Source organism: Sphaerodactylus townsendi, linkage group LG09 (assembly GCF_021028975.2).
Source record: "Sphaerodactylus townsendi isolate TG3544 linkage group LG09, MPM_Stown_v2.3, whole genome shotgun sequence".
NCBI classification, from domain to species: domain Eukaryota; kingdom Metazoa; phylum Chordata; class Lepidosauria; order Squamata; family Sphaerodactylidae; genus Sphaerodactylus; species Sphaerodactylus townsendi.
The window spans coordinates 42,146,715-42,169,086 of record NC_059433.1 but is presented as its reverse complement, the minus strand read 5'-3'; the positions used below and the strand labels follow the sequence as shown (position 1 = coordinate 42,169,086).

General features: G+C 39.6%; 1 protein-coding gene across 15 annotated transcripts in view; it reads left to right on the top strand.

The window, feature by feature from the left end:
• PTPRM (protein tyrosine phosphatase receptor type M) overlaps positions 1-22,372 on the top strand; it is a 539,592-nt gene that overhangs the window by 276,102 nt on the left and 241,118 nt on the right. For all 15 annotated transcript variants that reach the window (XM_048507340.1, XM_048507337.1, XM_048507335.1 and 12 more), the window contains exon 8: positions 20,314-20,622. In XM_048507340.1, coding sequence (XP_048363297.1) covers positions 20,314-20,622 — 309 coding nt within the window. The remainder of the gene's footprint in view (positions 1-20,313; positions 20,623-22,372) is intronic.

The window sequence follows — 22,372 nt, the reverse complement described above, 5'->3', positions numbered from 1 at the left end:
AATATCTTTTGGTCTTTTTTTCTTTTTACTGTTCCACTGAAAAATACACACTATATAATAAGTAGGTATGATTTGTAATTTGTTTTTAAGAACATGTGCTTTTGCTTTGTCTGTTTCATTGCATATGTGTGTGGGGGGTGTATGCATGTGGGTGTGTAAACTTATGGCATAAAATGACAGATAGATATGGTATAATGACTTATGGAGATAATATAAAATGGCATGGTCCATTTTTATTATAATACAAATGTTAAAGAACAGCTAGATTCAAGTCCAGAAGCACATTAGGGTCCAAGGAAATGTGAGGGTATAAGCTTTCAAGAGTTACAGCTGCCTTTGTCAGATACAGGCATCCCACCGAAGGACCTTTGACTCTTGACAGCTCAATCCCCCCCAAAATCTTCTTGATCTCTAAAGTAGTACTAGGTTCAAATCTAGATGTTCTACGGCAGATCAGTGTGGCTACGCTTTAATTGTTTATTGATGAGTTTAATTGAAGGAAAAGAACTCCATTTTAAATGTTTCAAATATAAAAATGTTAATGTATGAAGATAAAAACGTTATACTTCTCTATTCCAGCAAGGAGAAAATATGTTAGCTGTAAGTTGATTATAGCTGCATGATAAAGACAAGAATGACAGGATTCTCACAGTTCATCCTCAGCTTCCATGCACTATTATTAGTGTACTTAAAATTTGGGCATGGCTATAGACGTGAGTTTTTTAGCATGAACTGAAAGGCTCAGTGAAAGAATTCTTGGCCTGCAAATGGTGGCCTTGATGGACCATCCGAGTGCATCCTAGACCAGGGTTTTTAGTGTACATTGGGGGAAAATGCCATCCACTCTAGAATTAATTCTAGTGATTCAACCACTGGGACTACAGCTCTGTCATGGATGTTAATCTGGCTGCAAATTCATAGCTGGCACAAAATAGGGTGACAAGAAATGAGCCATCAAGCCTCAAGCACAGAGAATTTTAGTGCTTTTAGATGCTAATGGATTAGGCCAAAATAGGACAATAGATTTACCATCTCACCTTGCTAGAATGTTGCACCCAAGGGACCCATAACCAAATAACTGGACTGTTATTTCTTGCTCTTGAGGAAGGAAGATCAGAATGATCAAAGGGGTGGGTGGGGGGACTTCCAAGGGGAAATTGTGTGTTGTCTGAACAAAGAGAAAGAAGCTTCCTTTGTTTTCTTTTTCTCCTTGGATGGACACAATGCTTGAAGAACCAAACCTTTATGTAGGAATTCCTGTCCATTTGACGAGGAACAATGAGAAGTTCCAACTCTTGATCATTAAATTAATGGACTTTTGAATGCTGTTCCTTCAAGAAGTACTAATTAAACATTGTTTAGGATAAGTACCAAGTATATGGGGATAGGAATGAATTTGTTTACCTTGTTTGGTATTCTTGCTTAGTCTGAAATTTGAAAAAGACCACATGTACTCTTTTTTTGTTTATTAAACTTTCTTATATGTTTAATGCTTGAAGCCTGATCTCCGTTAAAACATCACACCAATTCAGTCTTGCTATCATGCAAATTCGATCTTGCTATCTAAAGAGCAGTAAAGGAGATTGGCAGTGGGTAAGTTCACCATCCCTTGAGCACCATAGCTTGGAAGTTGGAAAGTGTGATAGATTGTCCTTTCCCACCCATGCTAGATTGTAGGAGCAAACAGGAGAACTGTAACTAGGCAGAGCATCTAAACAGCAATGCAGGTAAAGAGTGCTGGATGTGCGAATCCTTCTAGCCAGAGATTCTCACTGATTTGCTGCTAGCAATGTTTACTGCCCAAGAGTGAAAGAACAGGGCAGCATTTTTGAGTGATTTGTGTATGGTGTATTCTTTCTGGAACCCTAAGGAATAGGGCTTGCAGGGCCATTACTGCACATACCTGTCCATTCATTTTAATTGTTTGTTTAAATTGTTTTGATATTTTTGCATGCTGTTTGCATACTTATCACAGAAAAAAGCAGGATATGAATGCTTGAGAGAGAAAAAAACTCTACCACACCACTCTTATGTTAGTAATATACATGCTAGAATCACTCTTGGGTTCATTTGTTTCTGTCTGCTAATTTTCTTCTCTGGGCTAGGGCTGGCAATACATTGTTCATACATTCTTTTTGCATGCAAGGATTTTGCTCTTATGTTAGTAATATACATGCTAGAATCACTCTTGGGTTCATTTGTTTCTGTCTGCTAATTTTCTTCTCTGGGCTAGGGCTGGCAATACATTGTTCATACATTCTTTTTGCATGCAAGGATTTTGCTGAAATGCTTTATAGATTTATGTACAAGTTTCATTGATTTCTCAGGATGCAACAAGATGAATGATCTTATTATGGAACTCTTGATGTGTTTAACTTTATTTAAAAGCCACATGATTTGGAGAGGCAGGGCAACCTGTCTTTTTCTCTTTCAGACCTAGCAGCTGGAAGCTATTAAGTCTGGATAAATAATCCTGTCAGAGATCCTTGATGAATTTAACTTTACTTAAACCCAGTGTGGAGGGCCTGATTTGGGGAGGAAATGCCATGCTGGGACATGGCAATCTTTTTTTGTCACTTTCATACCTAATGACTTGGTGCAGGTAATTAGATATAGCAGGGAAATAGGTGTGTGTGTGTGTTTGTGTGTATGTGTGTGTGTGTGTGTGAAACCCCATCTTCATCTCAGTTTCACAGTCCCAATTCGAATTCGGGGCCTTGTAGCTGCTGTGGTCAAGGATCTCGTCTATCTTATCTAGTTATGCCCTTGGAGAAGGGTTTCATGCCTCAGGTTTCATGAGTGTGCATAAACAAATTATCCTTTGTTAAACTGATGGACAAAGAGAAATGTATTGTCGAAGGCTTTCACGACCGGATTCAACTGGTTCTGGTGGGTTTTCCGGGCTGTGTGGCCGTGGTCTGGTGGATCTTGTTCCTAATGTTTCGCCTGCATCTGTGGCTGGCATCTTCAGAGGTGTATCACAGAGGGAAGTCTGTTACACACTGTGTCCAGGGAGAAGGGAATGTTTAATGGGGTTTATATTGTCCATGTCCCAGGCTGGGGAACCAATTAGTAAGCGTTTGGGTGGAACTTGCTATGCAAAGACATGGTTGATAGTATCGTATTGCCACCCGCAACTAGTTGAAGTTGGTAAAAGACACTTTTGGCCACTGCTGCTACCTTTTTATCTAGAAATAGGCCTGAGTCCAAGAGCACCCCAAAATTATGACCTATTCCTTTATTGAGTGGAACTACTCTTTAAAATGAGCTCTAGCCCATGTCCTATCAGATTCATCCAGTCTTGCTCTGTTGTCTTTTTAGCTGTTTTTCAGCAGCAGCAGCTCTTCAGTAAACAAGATTGCTGCCTGAGCTCTAACCCATGAGAGAAGGCACTTCAGAATGATGGTGTCAACAGCAGAGGTCATTTCCTTACTCCAGATGTCAACCAGGTCATCGACAGAAGCACCAATCATATTAACAGGACAATGACTGGTGTTTTTCCTGTGATTGACCTGGCATTTAACAGCAGAATTTTATACCCTGGCAAAATGTTGATACCAACATCTCTTCTCCCCCTACCCCACTCTCTGTGAATTGTGGCATCATCTCTCATCCCATTCCCACCCCCACCCCACAGTATATCTCTTCCAGCCCAGGTGAAATAACCAATAGACACTGGAACAAAGATGCACCCACCACCAATATACACTAAACAGAAGTCCTGACCTATCTCTCATCTGGGTCTTGATAAACATAAAATAGAATTTTAATTTAAATAGAATAGCATACACACACAAAAAAAATTGTTTTCCACAAAGTGATATCCAGTAGAATAAAATGGTGATACTATGGTCATGATCAATATCAATTACATGCAAGCAAAGTTAAAAATAAGCACCCAGAGTTTTGTATTCATGTGAGACATAGTAAATTGTTTTGCTGCTGCAGGTGCAGAAACAAAATACACCAAGTTGAAATGGTGATTTGTAGTTCAGGGACTGCAGTGATGGTTTACTGTGACAACATTAATACGAGTCTCTGGATCTGATACACACTGGCTCAGTCACAGCTAATAAGCTTAATCAACGTATAGGATACAATCTGCGATTAACTACATTGTGCTGATGCCTCGCCTCTCCCCAGGCAGCACACAATAAACAGCTCCAGAGGTTTGCAGCACCTGGTTATAAGTTCTTATGATCTTTCCTTCTGGTCATAACAGATTAGAAACTACTTGATAGATTGTAGAAGGAGAGAGTATGGCTAATATTTGTTCAATTTGTATCAGCACAGTGCAGTACTATATAGCAGACTTGCAGATTATTCCTATAATATCTAACTGTTGGGACATACAAACCAAACATATTTCCCTGGTACTGAACCTTCAAAGAGATGGGCAACAGACTGCCAAATCTGTACCTGATAAAAAAAATTGAGTATAATAATTAAACTAAAAGTGTCAACACCCCAAACTTTAAGAAGTATGACAAGAGCAATTAATTGTTTATAAAATAATTCTATAAACATTTTGTGCATGGTTTCATAACCCAACACTGAATAACATAAGCGTATTTTAAAGTAAAAGTAGCTGAACAAAATGTCTTCCTTCTGCTACTAGATACACAGAACATTTAAAATTATATTCTGCTAACAGCAAAGTTGTTTTGTTAAAGATAATTCTATTCTGTACAGCCTAAAACTGGAGTGTATAGGCATATAGTAATGTTTGTTGGATTTAGCCCATGTGACTGTCTAAATCTAAAGCATTGTTATTGTGTGCTTCTAAATTGCCTGGGAGAAAGACAAGCATAATTCATAATGAAAGATGATAAATGCCTATTGTAAAACCATTCTGCAAATGCAAAAGGAATATCTTTTCTAGTTACTCTAGCACACTACTAGCTGTAAATACACTTGCATCACAATGAAATAATGATATATGATACATGTATAGAAATGTTTGTTCTTTATGTAGTCTAAAATAATTGGTATATTATTTAAGAGTATAATTGTAAATTTGGTATTGTTTACTTCCAAACCTTGTAAATCATATACGCCAGAGATATGTAAAACACAATAGCAGCACACCTAGAGTGTACCTAGGGAAAATGGAGCCCGGTGCAAAATCTGAGTCCCCCCCCCCCCCAACTGGCCGCTGTGATGCTGGAATCCACCCCCAAACAACATCACTTTCAATGGTGCTTAAACTGGGGATCCCAGATTCTCCTTTTAAGTCCACCTGAAAGGGAGAATCTGAGGTCCCCAGTTAAAACAACATTGAAAGTGATGCTGTTTTGGGGTGGATTCAATGTTTAAACAGGGGACCTCAGATCCTCTCTTTAAATCCATGTCGAAGGGGGTGGATTTATAAGGAGAATCTGGGGAAATTTGAGAGGTGCCTGCTGTCAGGGGTGCAATTATTAAGATAGCAGCACCAAAATTTCATAGTATCTTCAGGAGACCCTCCTGATGATACCACCTAGGTTTGGCGAAGTTTGGTTCAGGGGGTCAAAAGTTATGGACCCTCAAAGGTGTAGCCCCCATCTCATATTAGCTCCCATTGAAAACAATGGCGGATGGGACACCCCCTTTGGGAGTCCATAACTTTGGACCCCCTGAACCAAACCTCACCAAACCTGGGTGATATCATCAAGAGAGTCTCCCGAAAAATCCTTGAAATTGTGGTGCTGCTAGCCTAAAAACTGCAGGCCAAAAACGGAAAAATACAAAAAAAAAACCCCACAAACAGACCTGCATTTCTTGCGCCCCCCACAAGGGGGTGCCCAGGGACATTTGACTCACCATGTCTCCATTGCAAGTACGCCACTGAGCACACCTCATGGCCCAACCAATATTCAGAGGACTGATATAAGGTGGAAAGCTAAACGGATATCCTCTCGTCCTTTCCAGATTTGTGAATCTGTCCCTACTTTCAGTGCGTGTGTTTGATGCTTGATGGACAGGCTCAGAAAAAGCATGGAGTTCTGGAGGGATGTTGAATTGTCCTATTATATTTTATAAATTCCTGTATATAGAAAGGAAGGATATCAGAGAGAAGGTTTTAGCCTGACCTTCTTATTATCATAAAGGGAAATTATGGGAATTTTTCACACAGTTTCCATGCTCTCCATGCCTGCATTAAGAAAAATGTTCAAGATTATATATGGAACTCTGTGTGTAGTACAGGAGTGGGCATGGGACACACACACACACACATCTATATTGAAGAAAAAATGAGTTTTGAGTCACGCAGCGCATCTCACTCAAATAGATGAATCATTCCATTTTAAGGGTGGATAACTGTTTAGGATTGCACTGGTGGTCTAATAATCTGCCAGATGATAGAGTTGTGTAATAATGTTAATACCATTAGAAGAATCTTACTAATGTATGCCTTATCTGTGATTAAATTTCCCCAAAGTGAAAGTTAGTTTGGTCTTGAAAATCAAAGGGAGTTGGGAGAACAATGTAGAAAGAAGATATGAAAAATAGGGCAAATGCCCTGCAAGAGCTTGCTGGTAAGGCATGGTTCCTTAGTCTAAATAATGATAAGACATAGGATGCAATTGGCATTCCGTCCCACATACCTGTCTATTCCTGACACTACTGTTCCTAACTTCTTAAACTTGCTGTATTTTACTTTTAGACAAGTTTAATATTTACAAATGTATAGGGGCAAATATATTGACCAAAGTGTTATGATTATTGTTATGCCACATAAAGGCTTATTATTATTATATATTGACCAAAGGGGAGATCTTGCCATAAAGGAAATGGTCATTACTTTGTAATGTTACTATCATTCTACCTTTTACACAGATAATTTACAGTAAAATAATGTTGACCATGGAGAAGAAACAGCATATTCTATTATGAACACTTATAATATACAAATATATATTTAATATTAAATTTTCTTTTACCAATCTAATCCAAGAAATACAATCTGTTTACTATCCATTTTGCGGGTTATTTGGTCTAAATTTATTATGCTCTACATTATTTTGTTAAGCCTGGTTGCACATATCAGATTGGGAGGGATTGTCAATAAAGTGTGCTTAGATAGAATTTGAGCAGCATTAATTGGTGATATTTCCTCTTTCAGCGAGCTTTCTACAACCATGTAGTCTTGTCACTTGGATTCTGTAGAAGTGCTATCTAAAATGCTCAATTTAGATAACTCTACTGTAGATAATTATTTTGGATTAATACAGTATGTCAGTAGCAAATGACTATAGTGATAGCTGGAGTATCCTGGTTCATTTTCCTTCTGCTGATCTATGAAAAAAATCTACATTTATAAGTAATATATTCTCTGATACTTTCTGGGCAGGCACTGAACAGACAAAAGGCAGGCTTCTTGTGAAGATTGTTAAAATGATTATTATAGCAGTCTTGATACTTTTTACCATACAATATGATTCCTTACATTAATATACAATATAATTATTTTAATTTCTCATTTCAGAACCAGTTCTCAAGCTTATCAGTATTAGATTTTTAAACTAGCTTGTGAACTAATATAGTAATTCAGTTAATGAATCTTAATTTTTAATTAAGACAGATACACCAAAACCTAGTTCAGACATTAACAGCAATAGAGTAAAACTATATATGTGTGTGTGTATATCAAAATTATTTTTTTAGAAAAATAGTGATGGACATCAAACTGAAATTGAACTCCTATATAGGGCGACCTGCTGCTCCCCCTTTTATAGGCCATCAGAAGGAAACATATTTTAATGGCATTGTGCTGGTGATGCAACATTATTTCTGGCAAACACCCAGAAGTGCCATCACAGTGCTGGCTTTTAGTTTTACTATAGATTGCCCAAATCCTAGTGTGTTACCTCAGCATCATGCTGGTAATGTGACATCACCTCCCAGTATTCACAAGAAGTGATGTCATTAGCATCATGATGCAATTTCCATAGCAGCAGCACCCCCCCCCCCGCCCCTTCCCCAGTTGCCAGGCATCCACTGGCAATTCCACTCTTGTGTATCAATGCAGCCAAATTAAACTTGGTGGATGAAAAGTGTAATATAAAAGGCATGTGTTATTAGCTTATGCAGTATTGAACTTCACTGAGATGTTCATCTGTTAAAACAAGTGTGGACCAGATTCAACTTTTGAAAGCCATCTGAGCAACAAACTGCAGCTTCTCAGGAACCCTTCAAAATTTCAGTCACCCGTGAGAGGAGGGGAGGTGGAAAGAGCACACTTTCTTGCAGACTTCCAAGGTTTGTTAATGAACAAGCTGTAGCTTATTTGTTTTGTCTGCATTCATCTTATATATTGTAAGAAAACTTTTTAAATAACTGTTTCTCAAACTGTGGAAACCACAAAAACCAGAGAAATTGAACACTAGCCATTAATCCCTGTTTTTCCCCTTTTTTCAAAATGAATTGATGAATGAGTAAATGAGTAGGGAAAGTAACTTTTTTCTAATTTCTTCTCACACTTGCTATATGATCCTGCTGCTTTTCACATTTTTGATCTACCTCTTTTCTTTGTTGTCCTTTCTCTAAGGCTGTTTTCGCACGGGCAGAAAACAGCACCCTAGGGACGGTAAAAACACCATTCCTGGGGTGCTGTTCGTGCAGCTGGCACTGCTGCATCACAGCAGCACCATGCTTGCCCCCCTCAAGCGGCGTGAAAACGCTGCTTTCAAAACTTACTCAATGAGCGAGGTTTTTTTAAAGCAGCGTCTTTCACCTGTTGCCATACGAACAGCAGTGGGTGGAAAGCGGCGTATTCCCCATGCCGCTTCCCCCCCCCCCTTACTTCCTCTCGGCTGCCGTCCCTGTAGAGAAGCCAGGGGATACACCTCCTGGCCTCCGTCCCTACAGGCGTCACCATGGCTATGGGGGGGTGTCCCCTGGCCTCTCTACAGCGACGGCAGCCGAGAGGAGGTAAGAGGGGGGGAAAGCGGCATGCCTCATGTGAAGGCGGCCCTGCAGGCTGATGGGGCACTGGGGCCATTTGCAGAATGGCGTGCGAACGGCCCCAATGAATGCACCAACTGCAGTTATGTCCATGCACCCACGCTTGCTTGCCTGTGCGGAAACAGCCTATGTCTGTCTGAGTCTCTGGGGTGAAACTGTGGCTCACATGACTGTAGTTAAGAAACTTCTCCTTGGAACCAATATACTTCTATTATCCTCATTACAGTGATTGATAAGTAAGATATTTAGAGATCATACTGCAAATTTATGTAGGTTACTGGAACATATGAGAGAATTTCAGAAGAAAATCAGCTTCTGTTTTATAGACTACAGCAAAGATTTTGACAGCGTATCATGAAAAGCTATGGTTTTTAAAGGAAATGGCTATGCCACACCATCTGATTGTTTTGATGCACAACTTGTAATTTGGATGAAAGGCTACTGTTAGGACAGAGTATGGAGATCAAGAATGGTTTCCAGTTAGCAAAGGTTTGAGACAAGGATCTATTTGCTCTTCCTTTCTGTTCAATCTATATGGAAAAGATATAAGAAAAATTGGGTTAGATTTAGATGAATATAAAGTTAAAATTAAGAAATGTTAACTATTTGAAATATGTAGATGGCACCACATTACCTGCAGAAAACAGTGAAGAACAACTACTGCTGAAGGCTAAAGCAGAAAGTGCTGAAGTATAACTACAGATGAACATCAAGAAGAAAAAAGTAATGAATGCTGAAGAATACTGTGGAACGATTCAACTTTAAGATTGGTGATGAAGAAATTGAAATTGTTTAAGATTTTTTGTTCCTTGATTCCTTCATTAACCAAAAGGGAGACTGCAACCAAGACATCAGAAGGAGATGGAGACTGGGAATGACAGCCATGAAAGAACTAGAAAAGATTCTTAAGTATCAGGATATGTCACTGGCAACCAAGATCAAGTTAATTCATGCCACAGTATTCCCTATTACTATGTATGGGTGTGAACGTTGACCAATGAAGGAAGCTGACAGGAAGAAAGTTGATTCTATTGAACTGTGGTGTTGGAGGAAAGTTTTACGGATACCATGGACTGCCAAAAAGACAAACAAGTTGGTTCTAGATCAGATCAAGCCTCAACTCTCCCTAGAACCGTGGTGGCAAACCTATGGCACTCCAGATGTTCATGGACTACAATTCCCATCAGCCCCTGCCAGCATGGCCAATTGGCTATACTGGTAGGGGCTGATGGGAATTGTAGTCCATGAACATCTGGAGTGCCATAGGTTCGCCACCACTGCCCTAGAAGATACTGTATTTCGATCACATTATGAGAGGATAAGATTCACTGGAATAAACAATAATGTTAGGGGAGTGGAAAGCATCAGGAAAAGAGGAAGACCCAACATGAGATAGATTGACTGTATAAAGGAAACCACAGCCCTCAGTTTGCAAGACTTGAGCAAGCCTGTTAGCAATAGGATATTTTGGAGGACATTAAATCGTATGGTAGCCATGAGTTGGAAGCAACTTGATGGCACTTGACATACACAAGATTGCCTTTATATGTATAATGAAGACTTAAAAAATTAACTCGAGTAAACCCTTAATTGTTCTATACTTAATCTGTGCTGAAGGATAATTAGCAGAAATGTATTTTTCTAACAGATTTGCAGTTTCATTGTAACACCTGGAATGCATTTAGGGCAAAGTGATGCTGACATGAGTGTGAAATGTAAAATACATATCTTCATTCACATATTTTTTCCACTTATCAGTTCGATTTATACTTCCTTCAAACCCAAGAAAGCAATTGTAAGAACACATACTTGTCTGTCTTTGGGACTCTCTAGAATTAACCTGTCGTGAAATGTAAAACTAATGTGCAGTTGTAAAAACTACCACCAGCATTTTGCTTGCTTCCGGCTGCTGGCTAAGTAGATTTGGGAATGAAAGGGGTTATTACAAAGTGAGTTCTGAATAGCTATGTATGTCATTTTAAACAAGCAACTAAAATGTGTCTCAGATTTGGAATATAATTTTTTTATATTCATAGAACTGATGGGTTTTTTCTTCTTTTTTATGAAGTGTGCTTTCCATTTGGGAGGAGAAATAAGCAATTGGGCAGCCCAATCCAGAGCCCTGCTGCCTCCAGAAGACTTTTCACTGACTTACAGATGGTGAAAAATACAAAAAAAAAAAAAAGCACGGGAAATGCCCTTTGTGGAGCTTAATGGACTTATGCCACCTAAAAGGGTAACGTAAATCCAAGGGCCAAGGCATAACTGCCGCAAACCTGGGATGGAAGCTGACAAGGGTCATTTCCACCCACAAGAATCCTCCACCATGCCCCTGGTGCAGCAGCGAGGCTGGCAGCAGCAGGCTGGTGGCAGAGGGACACAGCACTGACACAGCACTGGGCACCTGTCGGCATGCTAGGGAGCCGCAGCTGCTGCTGCCATGGCATTATTGTCCCTGGGGTGTGTAAATTCTGCCAGCCTGGGTTCCCCAAGCCAATTAGCCTCCCCCATCTGGATTGGATTGCTTTTGGAAAGCAGCACTGTGAACCTAATTTTTTTTGTTTAAAATGGTTATAATTTATAACGCTTACATGAAACCATACATTTATGAAATATTAGTGGTCATATATAGAAATAAGTAAAGGATTCAGTTTTTTTATATTCAGTTTTCAACTGTTTTCTGGATAATTTTGATCAGAAGTGATAGTCCACTAGGGGAGCTAAAGAGTTGGATATTCCATATAGGGAAGAAAATTTGCAATCTTCTCTAATTCCCTGGAGGGCCTAAAGCTGCAGATACTTCCCCTCAGAAGGACTCCAACCTTGTTATAAACTACATATTAATATTCTAGGTTTGATAATTTCTTGCACTGATTGCTGAAAGAGGGGGTTGTGTTTATATTAATTGGCTATTAGCCAATGTGTTGTTATTCCATTTATTGCATGCTCTATTCCATGTGCTGGTCACTTTTTAAATTTGGAGAGCTGTTCAGCTGTTGACTGCTACCTTGATGCAGTAAACTGTTTTAACATTATGAATTACATTTATACTTTCTTTTCATTCTCCACAAAGAGATGGGCAGTTCTAACATCGTTTTTGCAATCTCAGTCAAAAATGTTTAAATATTTGTCAGACACTAGGTGCATATAAAAGCAACATAAGCTGTTTTGGAAAGTTACAGTGCTTTCACTGATGCCCTCAGTCTTTTGTACTCTAATGTTAATGGGAAGGGAAGTATAGGGCTTCAAGATAACAATCTTATACTGCCTCCCGATTTCATACATTGTATTTACTGATACCTATTAAAGGTTTATGAAATGATAACAATCTTTTGCAAAAAAATGGAAGAACTGGAATTTATGTTTATGCTGCATTTTTGGACCTGTGTGCTAGGTCATTTTCACAGGGTCAGCAAAGCCATTCAGAAATCAGAACTGTTATTGAATACTTGTGCAAGTTTGTATAGTTCACTTCAGGATTGCGGTGCCATCTCCAGCAGTAGTGCTTCATTATTTCAGAATATTCACTTTATTTGTTGTGTCCCCCTTTCCATCATGTAATGCAGGGCAACATTATCTTTTGTTCATTTACACAATGGAATTGACATTCTTGTAGCATCAGCAGTTCTGCAATAACTGTGCTTCGTCCCCCTCTCCATTATACATAGTTGTTGAGCAGTCAGTTCAATATGGAAGTAGTCCTATAGTAAGTAGTATTATGAGGGAAGTGATCACCATCTTCAAGTCCTGACTAAAGAAGACAATGCAGTAGCATAGGTCCACAAAATGCATTAATATCTATAGAGCTTTATCTGAGAATTATCTGCCACTTGGCCAAGTACAGACTGATAAGCCTGTGCTAAGGCACTGGTGACTGGGAGGTCTTGGCTACATTGGAAAAAAAACTGAAAAAAAATCAACAAAATGTGATTTAGCCTTCAATGGGTTTGAGGATACTTCTCAGTGATGCTGGATTGCTACCTCTGAATGAAAATATGCTAGATTCAAGTCCCTCACTTTACAAAGTTACGTACATTCAAATTTAATTTCAATTTGAATGCATGTTCTTTTCAGATTTGCTGTTTCTTATGTCTTGCATGTACCAAATTCACCTTTGAAAACTCTCAGGAAGTTGACACCAAATATTTTTTCAAAAACTAGACAACTAATCTGTACCTGAGAACATTGGAAAGATACTATGCTGAAGGACAAAAGCTGTGCAGCAGAGAATACTAGAGCAGCACTTCACAGCAATATTAATCTTGTAATCTTGTCTTTTCAGGATTGGTTCTGATTATATTCATACTGTTATGGATGTTAGCAAGGCAGGAATGTGTAACACACCACCAAAGAACTGCTTAGTGAACTGGCATGATATGTTATGTTAGACTGACATCTGGCATTTACTGGCCCAGTTTAGCTAGGGGATACTTCGCAGACTGTAGCAGAAAAACACAAATAACAATTGTAACTTACACTGCAAAAGCATTTGTAATGTGCTGCAGAGCATCAGTGTTGTTACTGTCTTGCACCCTGTCTCTTAGATCAGAATCCTGAAGGCTTGAAATGTTGCAGGTGTAAAGCATAGTCTGACACATTCCATTCTACCGCTGAGGAGCAGTTACCAAGTATGGGTTATAAACAATGTTATTGTGTAGAAGCATTGTTTTGTATACAGACTTTGTCAGTTCTTCCAAATTATTTACAGTGTCATGTTTGTTCACTAGGTTCATCTCAGACATCCATGCGTGTAATTTACACCTACTTATCATATTACTTGTTATTGTTCCTGTACAGCAAACTAAGCTTCCTTAGAAGATCTGATGGGGAAAACAAAATTAGAATGTTACAAGTGGGAAACGGCAAGGACTTGCAGGAGGCATCTTATTTTCCCTTCTTCACTGTTTCCTCTGTAGTTCCAGGTGTTCATCTTTGTGGTTCTTCTGTTCAGTCCCACATTGGAGACTACCTCAGAGAGAATATAAAGCTTTTTTCTGTGCTATAGCTTTAAGGGCATGCTGTCCCTCTCCTTTGTTTAGGTGAGAACTTTCCACCTAAACATAACATATTAAAAGGGAAGGGGCAGAATTCATTCCCTCAGTTTTTCTTTCCACGCCATGGAGGTTAGATCACTTGGCGGTAGCTCTGTCCGCACTCATTTCTAGGCCTTTTCAGCATGGCACAGCTGAAGAACAGCACCACGTTGTTCAAGAAACGTGCTGTGTGTGGCACTAAGATGGCCAGGATGGATCTGCACAAGGAATGTGTCCTGTACTTGGGCAAAGCCCATATTTCATTGGCTTGCAAGGCCTGCCTCTCCCTCACTCCAAGATTTTACTTCACAGGAGTTTGAGGGTGGGTCAAGCCCCACAGTTTGGTGTTCAACTATGTCCCTGCCCCAAACTCCACAGGAAGTCCAGAAGTGGTGGGGGTGTGACCCTTCAATGCCCCCCACATGACTATGAGAAGTAGTACCTAGGACTCTAGCCCCCCACTCCTCACTGCACTCATGATTTTAGATCCAGAATTGTTAACACGCTGCCTCCATTTGCTTCCTGTTCCATCTGTCACAGTGTCTGATACCTGTATTCCTATGAGTTTTTTTACATTAAAGCAAACATGTCACAGCAGAAAACAAAGAGCAGGGATTTGCAGAGAAGAAGCAGGAACAGACCTGACAAATAGTACAATCCTCTGCTAAACTTATTTAAGTAATCTTTTTGCACTAAAACTGGGAACATATTCCTTCCCCGAAAGGGACTTATACCCACCCTTAGTCTATCCTTGTATTGGGAACCCCCATTTGATATTTGCACATAATCCTTTTGGATATACTTGCTTCTTATCAACCAGAACTTCCATCATGGTTGAGCTTTCAGTTGAGCCCTTCAGGATTGACAGGTATCTTGTTTTCCACTTCCTCCTTTTCTAACAACTTTGTTCTCCACACACACCCTTCTCTCTCTTCCCTATCCAGGTGAGAAAACTCAGATCCCTGCTGCTTGGAATCCATCTCAGAAACTTCTAGTGAATTCATTGTATGATTCTTCTTTACTAAACTTTAGTTTTGTTTTTTGTTTCCTCCCTCACTCCTTCTTTGGTCTACCAGTCTATTTCTTTATCATTTCCAACCCTGTGTGTGTTGTATCACCAAGTCACAAAGATCCTTGTGACTGTTGTGTGGGCCATTGCTCTAATTGGTATTATGGTATTAAGTGTGAGCAGGCACGCAAGAGTACTGCTCCCTGGAACCTTTTGTTTTGGCCAGTGTTAAATCTGTTCCAGACATACTAAAAGGGAGAAGCTATAGAGGAAGAATGGTAATGTGTCTATTCTGGATTTCTGAAACTAGTGCACAGACATGAAATCAGTTTGAATAATAGGACCACCTTTATATAAACATGCATCTACATTATATGATTCCTGAGTTCTTCTCCAACTTAGAATTTAATATGAATCTGAGAAGATTCTTCCCTCTCTCTGCCCAGATATTGGCTGCTGATAATCACATCCTGATTCCTTCATCTCATTTTTAAAAATAGCACACTGATTTTTTTTTTGTTTAAAGAAGTTTCTTCTATTGTAGCACAGGTGGTTTGTATCAGTGAAGAATGGTTGGAATATTTTAATGCAATTTTAAAAAGTGATTATTTTGCTTTTCTCAGAAGCAAATGTCTTAATATAAGACTCACTAGTGCTAGTTAATCCTTAAATCCTATTTTGTGATGTAATATATGAAGTATAAATGAAAATCCTACCAACTTGCCTGTTTTTTAGCTCTTCTGTTTCCTTTCCCATCTGCAGCCCATGATAAAGCAGAAGGGGGGAATCTCTTGCAGCATGAGCTCTGCTTCCAACTCAAGTTTTTGATTATCAATGACAAGATCCTAAAATTACACTTAAATGTCTCTCACAGATTCTGAAATTGAGTTTCTGAAAAAAAACACAATGGTTGTAATAGGAGATAAAGTGTGAAGTTCCAAAGAAATGAGCTGTGAATTGAACGTGCAATGGAAATTGATCCTATCAGTCCATTTTTGCTCTGCGCTCTCTGGAAAACACAGCTGAATGTTGAAGGGACTAAGATCTCTAATTAAATAGAATGCTGAAGTGCCAGGGGCTAGAGCTGGTCTTGCCAGTCCCTGTGGTCATGAGCGCAACTGTCAGACTTTGCTGCTTGATAACTACCTAAAAATGGCAGGAAGAGAACAGTCTGAAAAATATGTCAAATGTTGTCAGGGGAATAGCAAAGAACTACCCAGCTAAGCTTCAAAGTGAGACAGACGTTGCTCCCTTTCAGAAAGCAATCCTGCTCTCTTATCGTGAGTCAGTGATCCCAGAATGCCACATGATTCATGCCATCAGGGCCTATCATAATACCCCAGCATGCTGCTGGCCAGTGAATGCTTTATTCAAGCAGCTGTAACAGTGGAAGACTATAGCTCTGTAATCTTCCCCTACAGAAGAGAAAATGAATGGGTCGGTTGTGAAAACATAATTAATTACCTTATTATCAAAGCCTCTGATATTTATGGGTAGCATTCAGAATGATTTCTGTTCCATGTAAATCTATTTTGGCAATCTTAATGAATGTAGCATTCATTGTGATTAGAGTGGCTAGATCACACTTTCCTTGCTACTAAGTTGGTAATTTGTTGAACCTTGGTGTATTTTGAGAAGTGGTTCATCTCATGCAGCAAATTTTGCATTAGAGTTTCCATGCACCTAGTTGTTCTTTAGACTTTGTGACTGCATCAGAAACTGAATAATTGGATTTCCATCCCATGAAGTGAAGGAGAAAAGGCTCCCCCCGCCCCAAACCAGGAGACACTTAGTATAACATTGTTTGTTTTACATTTGCTCAGAAGTGAAATTTTTGAGGTACTTGGAGATAATTAGCTATGGCCCTTCTGCACATGCAGAATACTCTTTCAATCCACTTTCAATGCACTCTGCAGCTGGATTTAACTGTGCAGAATAGCAAAATCCACTTTCAAACAGTTGTGAAAATGGATTGAAAATGCATTATTCTGCATGTGCAGTAGGGGCCTAAGATACAGTAAGAGAAAAAGATAACGAGGAAAAGAAGAAGCAGATTGATATTATAACCTGGGAAATCTGACAATCCATGAGTGTTTCCTATACACATGCACCACACACTCCTAGTTTGGGATTCTATGTATACACAGTCATATATTCATGGTGATTTGGGAAATGATCAGAAGGTTTTAATTAAACCAAATCAACCTTTTTTAAGTACACTAATATATGGAAAGGCAAGAATGAAAGATTTCAAAAACACAATATAAGTAAATCAAAGTTACAGCCCTAGAAAAGTAGTGGAAAGCAATGAGTTTCTAATTTAAGTGGTTTAATATATGTCCATTTTCAGCTAGTCCAGTTGGAACCTATCTGTGCATATATGTACAGTGACTCTAATATGAGGAAAAAGAAGAGAGAGCAGATAAGGTATTATAGTAAAGTAGTAAAAATCAGGCTGAGTGGACAAATTAGGGAAGTAAGAATCAGGTTTAAAGAGAAGGGGATGAAAAGAAACAGACACAGAGATGTAGTATTGTAATGTTTTGGGATGAAGAGAGAGAGGAATGGCACAATGCAGAGGGGCTGGTTGGAGTGGAAGGAAAGAGAAGGGAAGGGAAGTGCATTTCTGGCAGAAAGAGAGGGTTTATCTGGATTGAGCCTTTGAGAAAAGGGAAGAGAGGGGAAGAACAAGCAAGTGAACCTGGGGGAACTCAGGTTAGAGCAAGTACAGCTGGGGTAAGAGATTGTAAGAGAGAAGGTTGCAGATGTTACTTGATCCTGAAGCATGAGCATCATTAAGAGTTGCTATGCAGGAGAGACAGTCCTGTGGTGAAACTGGACCCAACATGACAAGCAAATTGGGGATCTTTTATATCAAAAGTCCGTGTCCTTTGCAGGAAAAAAAGGTGTTCTCATTACTTCAGTTACCCCAAGATGGATCCTAATGGGAAAGAAGATGAAATTATTCAGCTAATTGACTTTAGTTTTCTGAACAGATCTGTATTATTTGGAATCCCTGAGTGCAGTGGAATATCAGGTTATTGTCCCACAAGCACTGAATGTTAGGAGATCCTCGTGGAGTCATAAGACAAACTTTTGACGAAGAGATGTGACCAAAGCGTACCCTGTAAGAAAAAGATATTCTATTCCTGTGATTCCCTAGCATGGGAAGACAGGTCCTGTCACTGCCTTTTCCATCTGTTACTTCCCTTCTAGCCTTTTCACTAGATTAGATGGATGGAGCAGTTCTCTTAACACATCAAATTCTTCAGGCAATTGACAAATACTAGTTCCACTTTTCAATCTTCATTATTAGTCCCAGCCATTTTTCTCACCACCCCATTTTTCTCTGAAGTCACTGACAGAAGAAGGTGTGAGCTACCATTTGCTTACCCACTCAGTTCACTCATTACGAGACTCACATCACCAGTTGACCTTTCTCTTATTTCAAGTTTCCCCTTACCCATTTTGCATTTTCAGAGCCAGTGTGATGATTGGATATTTTTTTCACAATTTTGTTGCTAGTGGATGAATTAATGTGATCAGAGTCCAGGAAGAAAGTGGCAATGACAAGGACAAGAGAGGAGAGCCACTCCTCAGCTTCAATTTTTCCTGGCAATATAAATAGTTAGCATTGGGTGGGTGCGTGGGCAGTCGTGAAAAATGGAGTAAGTTTGGATTCAAAACTTTTGAGCAAAATTGATGGGTATAAAACTGTGAAAATAGTAGCAATAGATTTTGAAGACTATGTAACTTGCAATTTTAGTGTATTATTTGCAAACTTAAGATAAAATGAACAATGTCTTTGAACAATATTGCAAGCTTGCAGGGAATTAATAGAAGCCAGAAGTGATGGAATTTTGTGGCAAGTGTTTAGAACATTCTTGGTAAAGATGTGTTGATTAATAAACATGAGCCAAAAGATGCATATTAATCTGTTTATATATAAGAGTTTTCTAGCTCATTAAAACTCCTCTTGGCATTTCAACTAGCGAAGCAGTAGATAAAACTAGTCATTGTCTTTTATCTTGTTGAGGACTCTCATAAGATATAAAAATCAGATTATTGCTAAATTCGTATAATAGTTCCACCGGTGACAGTTTTCTGAGTTTTTTACTAGAGATGTTAGCAAGTTCTGGCCTTTTCTGTAATATGATGGGAACTTCTGTTGAACTTCCCATTGTGATCTCATATTGATTTGGTGAATATGAATAGGAACAGTAGTTTTCTTTTAATGGCAGCATTTTGAGGTCAGTCCAGTTACAGTCCTAAAATCATAATTTTAATTGCTTGTACTAGTACCAGATTATGACCTTGTGATATGTTGTTGTTTCTGATATGGAGCCCAAATAAACAAAATAAGTTCTTCAACTTTATATACTGTATATGCAGAACAGAGAGAAATCTCCATATTCAACACTCAGAGCTTTGTACTCTACGATTTCTGCTAAGTCAAGTCTGTATACAGGAGACAGTAAGGAAATTTAATTCAGTAGGCGGGGCTAATCAGTCCAACAACCTGTCAGTTTTGCCAAAGCTAATGGTACTTATCAGCCCTGGAATGTATGCATGTATACAGGATCTGTGGATCAAAGCTTATGCTGTTTTTTCATCTCCTTTATCATTATTACCCTACAATTAATGGAATTGTCATGTTAATTTTATTATTTGTATTCTAGTGAGTGTATATTGAGTGATAAGCTCATGTGCACCTTTTCTTTAAAGTGTATAGCTTCACAGCCATATGTCAGATATTTATTTAGAGCAGTGATGGCGAACCTATGGCACGGGTGCCAGAGGTGGCACTCAGAGCCCTCTCTGTGGGCACACACAGAGTGCCCCCCCAATCTAGGCTGGCCTGGGCCACTGGGCTCAATTATTAGCATTAAACCTAAGACCTAGTTTTGGGGAAGCAGTCTAGGTAACCCTGTTAAGCGCTGTTAAACCCCACTGATTTTCATGCAAAGAACTAAAGCGCGATCCTTTACCTGGGATTAAGCTCAGTTGCTGGCAATGGGGCTTGCTTCTGAGTAAACCCTCCTAGGGTCATGATTCACCCATTGGAAGAGTTGCACAGTTGCTTCAAAGCAAAGCCAACAACTACCACCAAGCTTACTCCCGAGTAACGCATGCCTCGGAGCCAACCATTTTTTCTAAACTAAAACCTCAGTATTCAGGTTAAATTGCCCTGTTGGCACTTTGCGATAAATAAGTGGGTTTTGGGTTGCAGTTTGGGCACTTGGTCTCAAAAAGGTTTGCCATCACTGATTTAGAGTGTAGCGTCTACAAGTACTTCCATTAAAATTGATTTCCTTATTTTTACAGATCCGGTGCGAGGTCCAAGAAAACTGAAGGTTGTAGATATTAAATCCCAGCAAATCACTATCACCTGGGAGCCATTTGGCTACAATGTAACTCGTTGTCATAGGTACAACCTCACAGTCCATTACCGCTACCAAACTGGGGGACAAGAACAAGTCAGAGAAGAAGTGAGCTGGGATACTGACAATTCACATCCTCAGCATACCATTATTAATCTATCCCCTTATACTAATGTCAGCATAAAACTCGTTCTTATGAATCCTGAAGGACGGAAAGAAAGCCAAGAAATTGTGGTACAGACGGATGAAGATGGTGAGTTTTAAAGTGTAATTTTTGACTGAACACATTTAATATGAATAGAAACATATTTAGCAATGCTTACCGGTATGTTTGCATTTTATTACTGAATTTTTCTGAGGGGGGAGTCCAAAATCAAAGGATGCCGCGATTTGATATGTGAATTATTGCCTTTTTGGTTCCCAGTCTACTGGTGTTTTGATGGTCAGTTATTTAAAAAATGATGGTTGCTTCTACCTCAGAATAGTGATCTCAGCCACTCAGGATTCACCTGCGAATTAGATATCACAACTCTGTGTAGCCAATCACCTTTAGCTATGAGACATCATCACAAAGCGAACTGAGAGGGAAGGAACTTCCTGTCTGTGAAGGAGCAAACAATTTCAACCCTTTTCAGCTCATCCTTTGAAAAATCAATGGAGCCGTTTTTAACTACCCATTCACCTAACCTTTTCACAGATAGCAGCTTTGTTTCAGCCCTAAATTATATGCACCAACACATAATACACGTTATCTATTTTTGTTTGTAAAATAGCCAGGAATATCATTAGTCAAAATGGCCTGTGTGTTAAAGAGGAGGTGTATTTTTAAAGGGAGTAACATTAATTCCATTGAGATTTACATTTTTCTTCTAGTAGAAATGGTCTAAGAGCCACATCCAGAGAAGGGCCAAAATATGCTGGTGGAAGGGGCTTATGGCCATGCCAGTGGATTTGGCGGAAGAGCAGTTTCGCTGCATGCAGCCACTTCTGCCTTCTTCCCTCCCCTGACTGCTGGGAGGTGGACCAGGCGGACCAGGCTGGGAGTGTGGCCAGGCGTGGCTCTCTCCCAATGTGGCTGCCTCCCAGCTATTCATGCAGTTACACCAGAAGACTGGGCCTGTGACTTACGCTGCCCTTTTGGCTAGTGTAAGTCTATTGAGCACCATAGAGGCTTCTCAGAGGGTGGGAGGGTTTGTCAATTTTCAAGCCTCCTCATGGTGCTGGATGCCTGTTCAGGGCTCGTGGCCAGGCACCCAGCTCTTGAATGGGGCTGCCACCATTTCTCATCAATAGTTAGATGCTCAATGTCAGGGGTCTGCAACCTGTGGCTCTCCAGATGTTCATGGACTACATCAGCCCCTGCCAGCATGGCCAATTGGCAGGGCCTGATGGGAATTGTAGTTGCAGACCCCTGCTCTATGTTGAACAAAAAAGCTTTATCATTTCTCCAGAGACAATGGTATCTCTGGAAAGCACTATAGAATTTTTTACAGCAAATAACATTTTTTCCTTTCCTCATGCAATCAATATGGTGAGAAATTGTATATGTTATATTGTTGGAAATAACAGGCACAGTATAACTTTTTTAATCTTTTGTCAGCAGCTGTAGACAAAGGAGACTTGAAATTTCAGCAGCCATAGAACAAACAGCTAGACGACAAGGGCAGTGCTTGCCTCAGCCTGGCCTGGCCTGGTCTGTGGCGGGGAGGGAAGGTGAATGGTGCTTAGAGGGGAATACCCCCTGCTGCCCCCCCCCCCCTCATGGCATGCCTCCATATGAAATATGTTACAGGAGGTCTTCTGATGAGGAAAATGTATCCTTATTTTCACATGGGATGTATTGTTCATTTCCCATCTCACCGATTTCTCACCTTTCTGCCTCTATCTCTGTAGCATTGATTGCTGCTGCAACCATGTAACACATGGATGGGCCTCTACTACAGTGCAAGAACATTAGGGTTAACTTGTTTTACTGTTTACGTACAAAATCGGTGAACATTCTA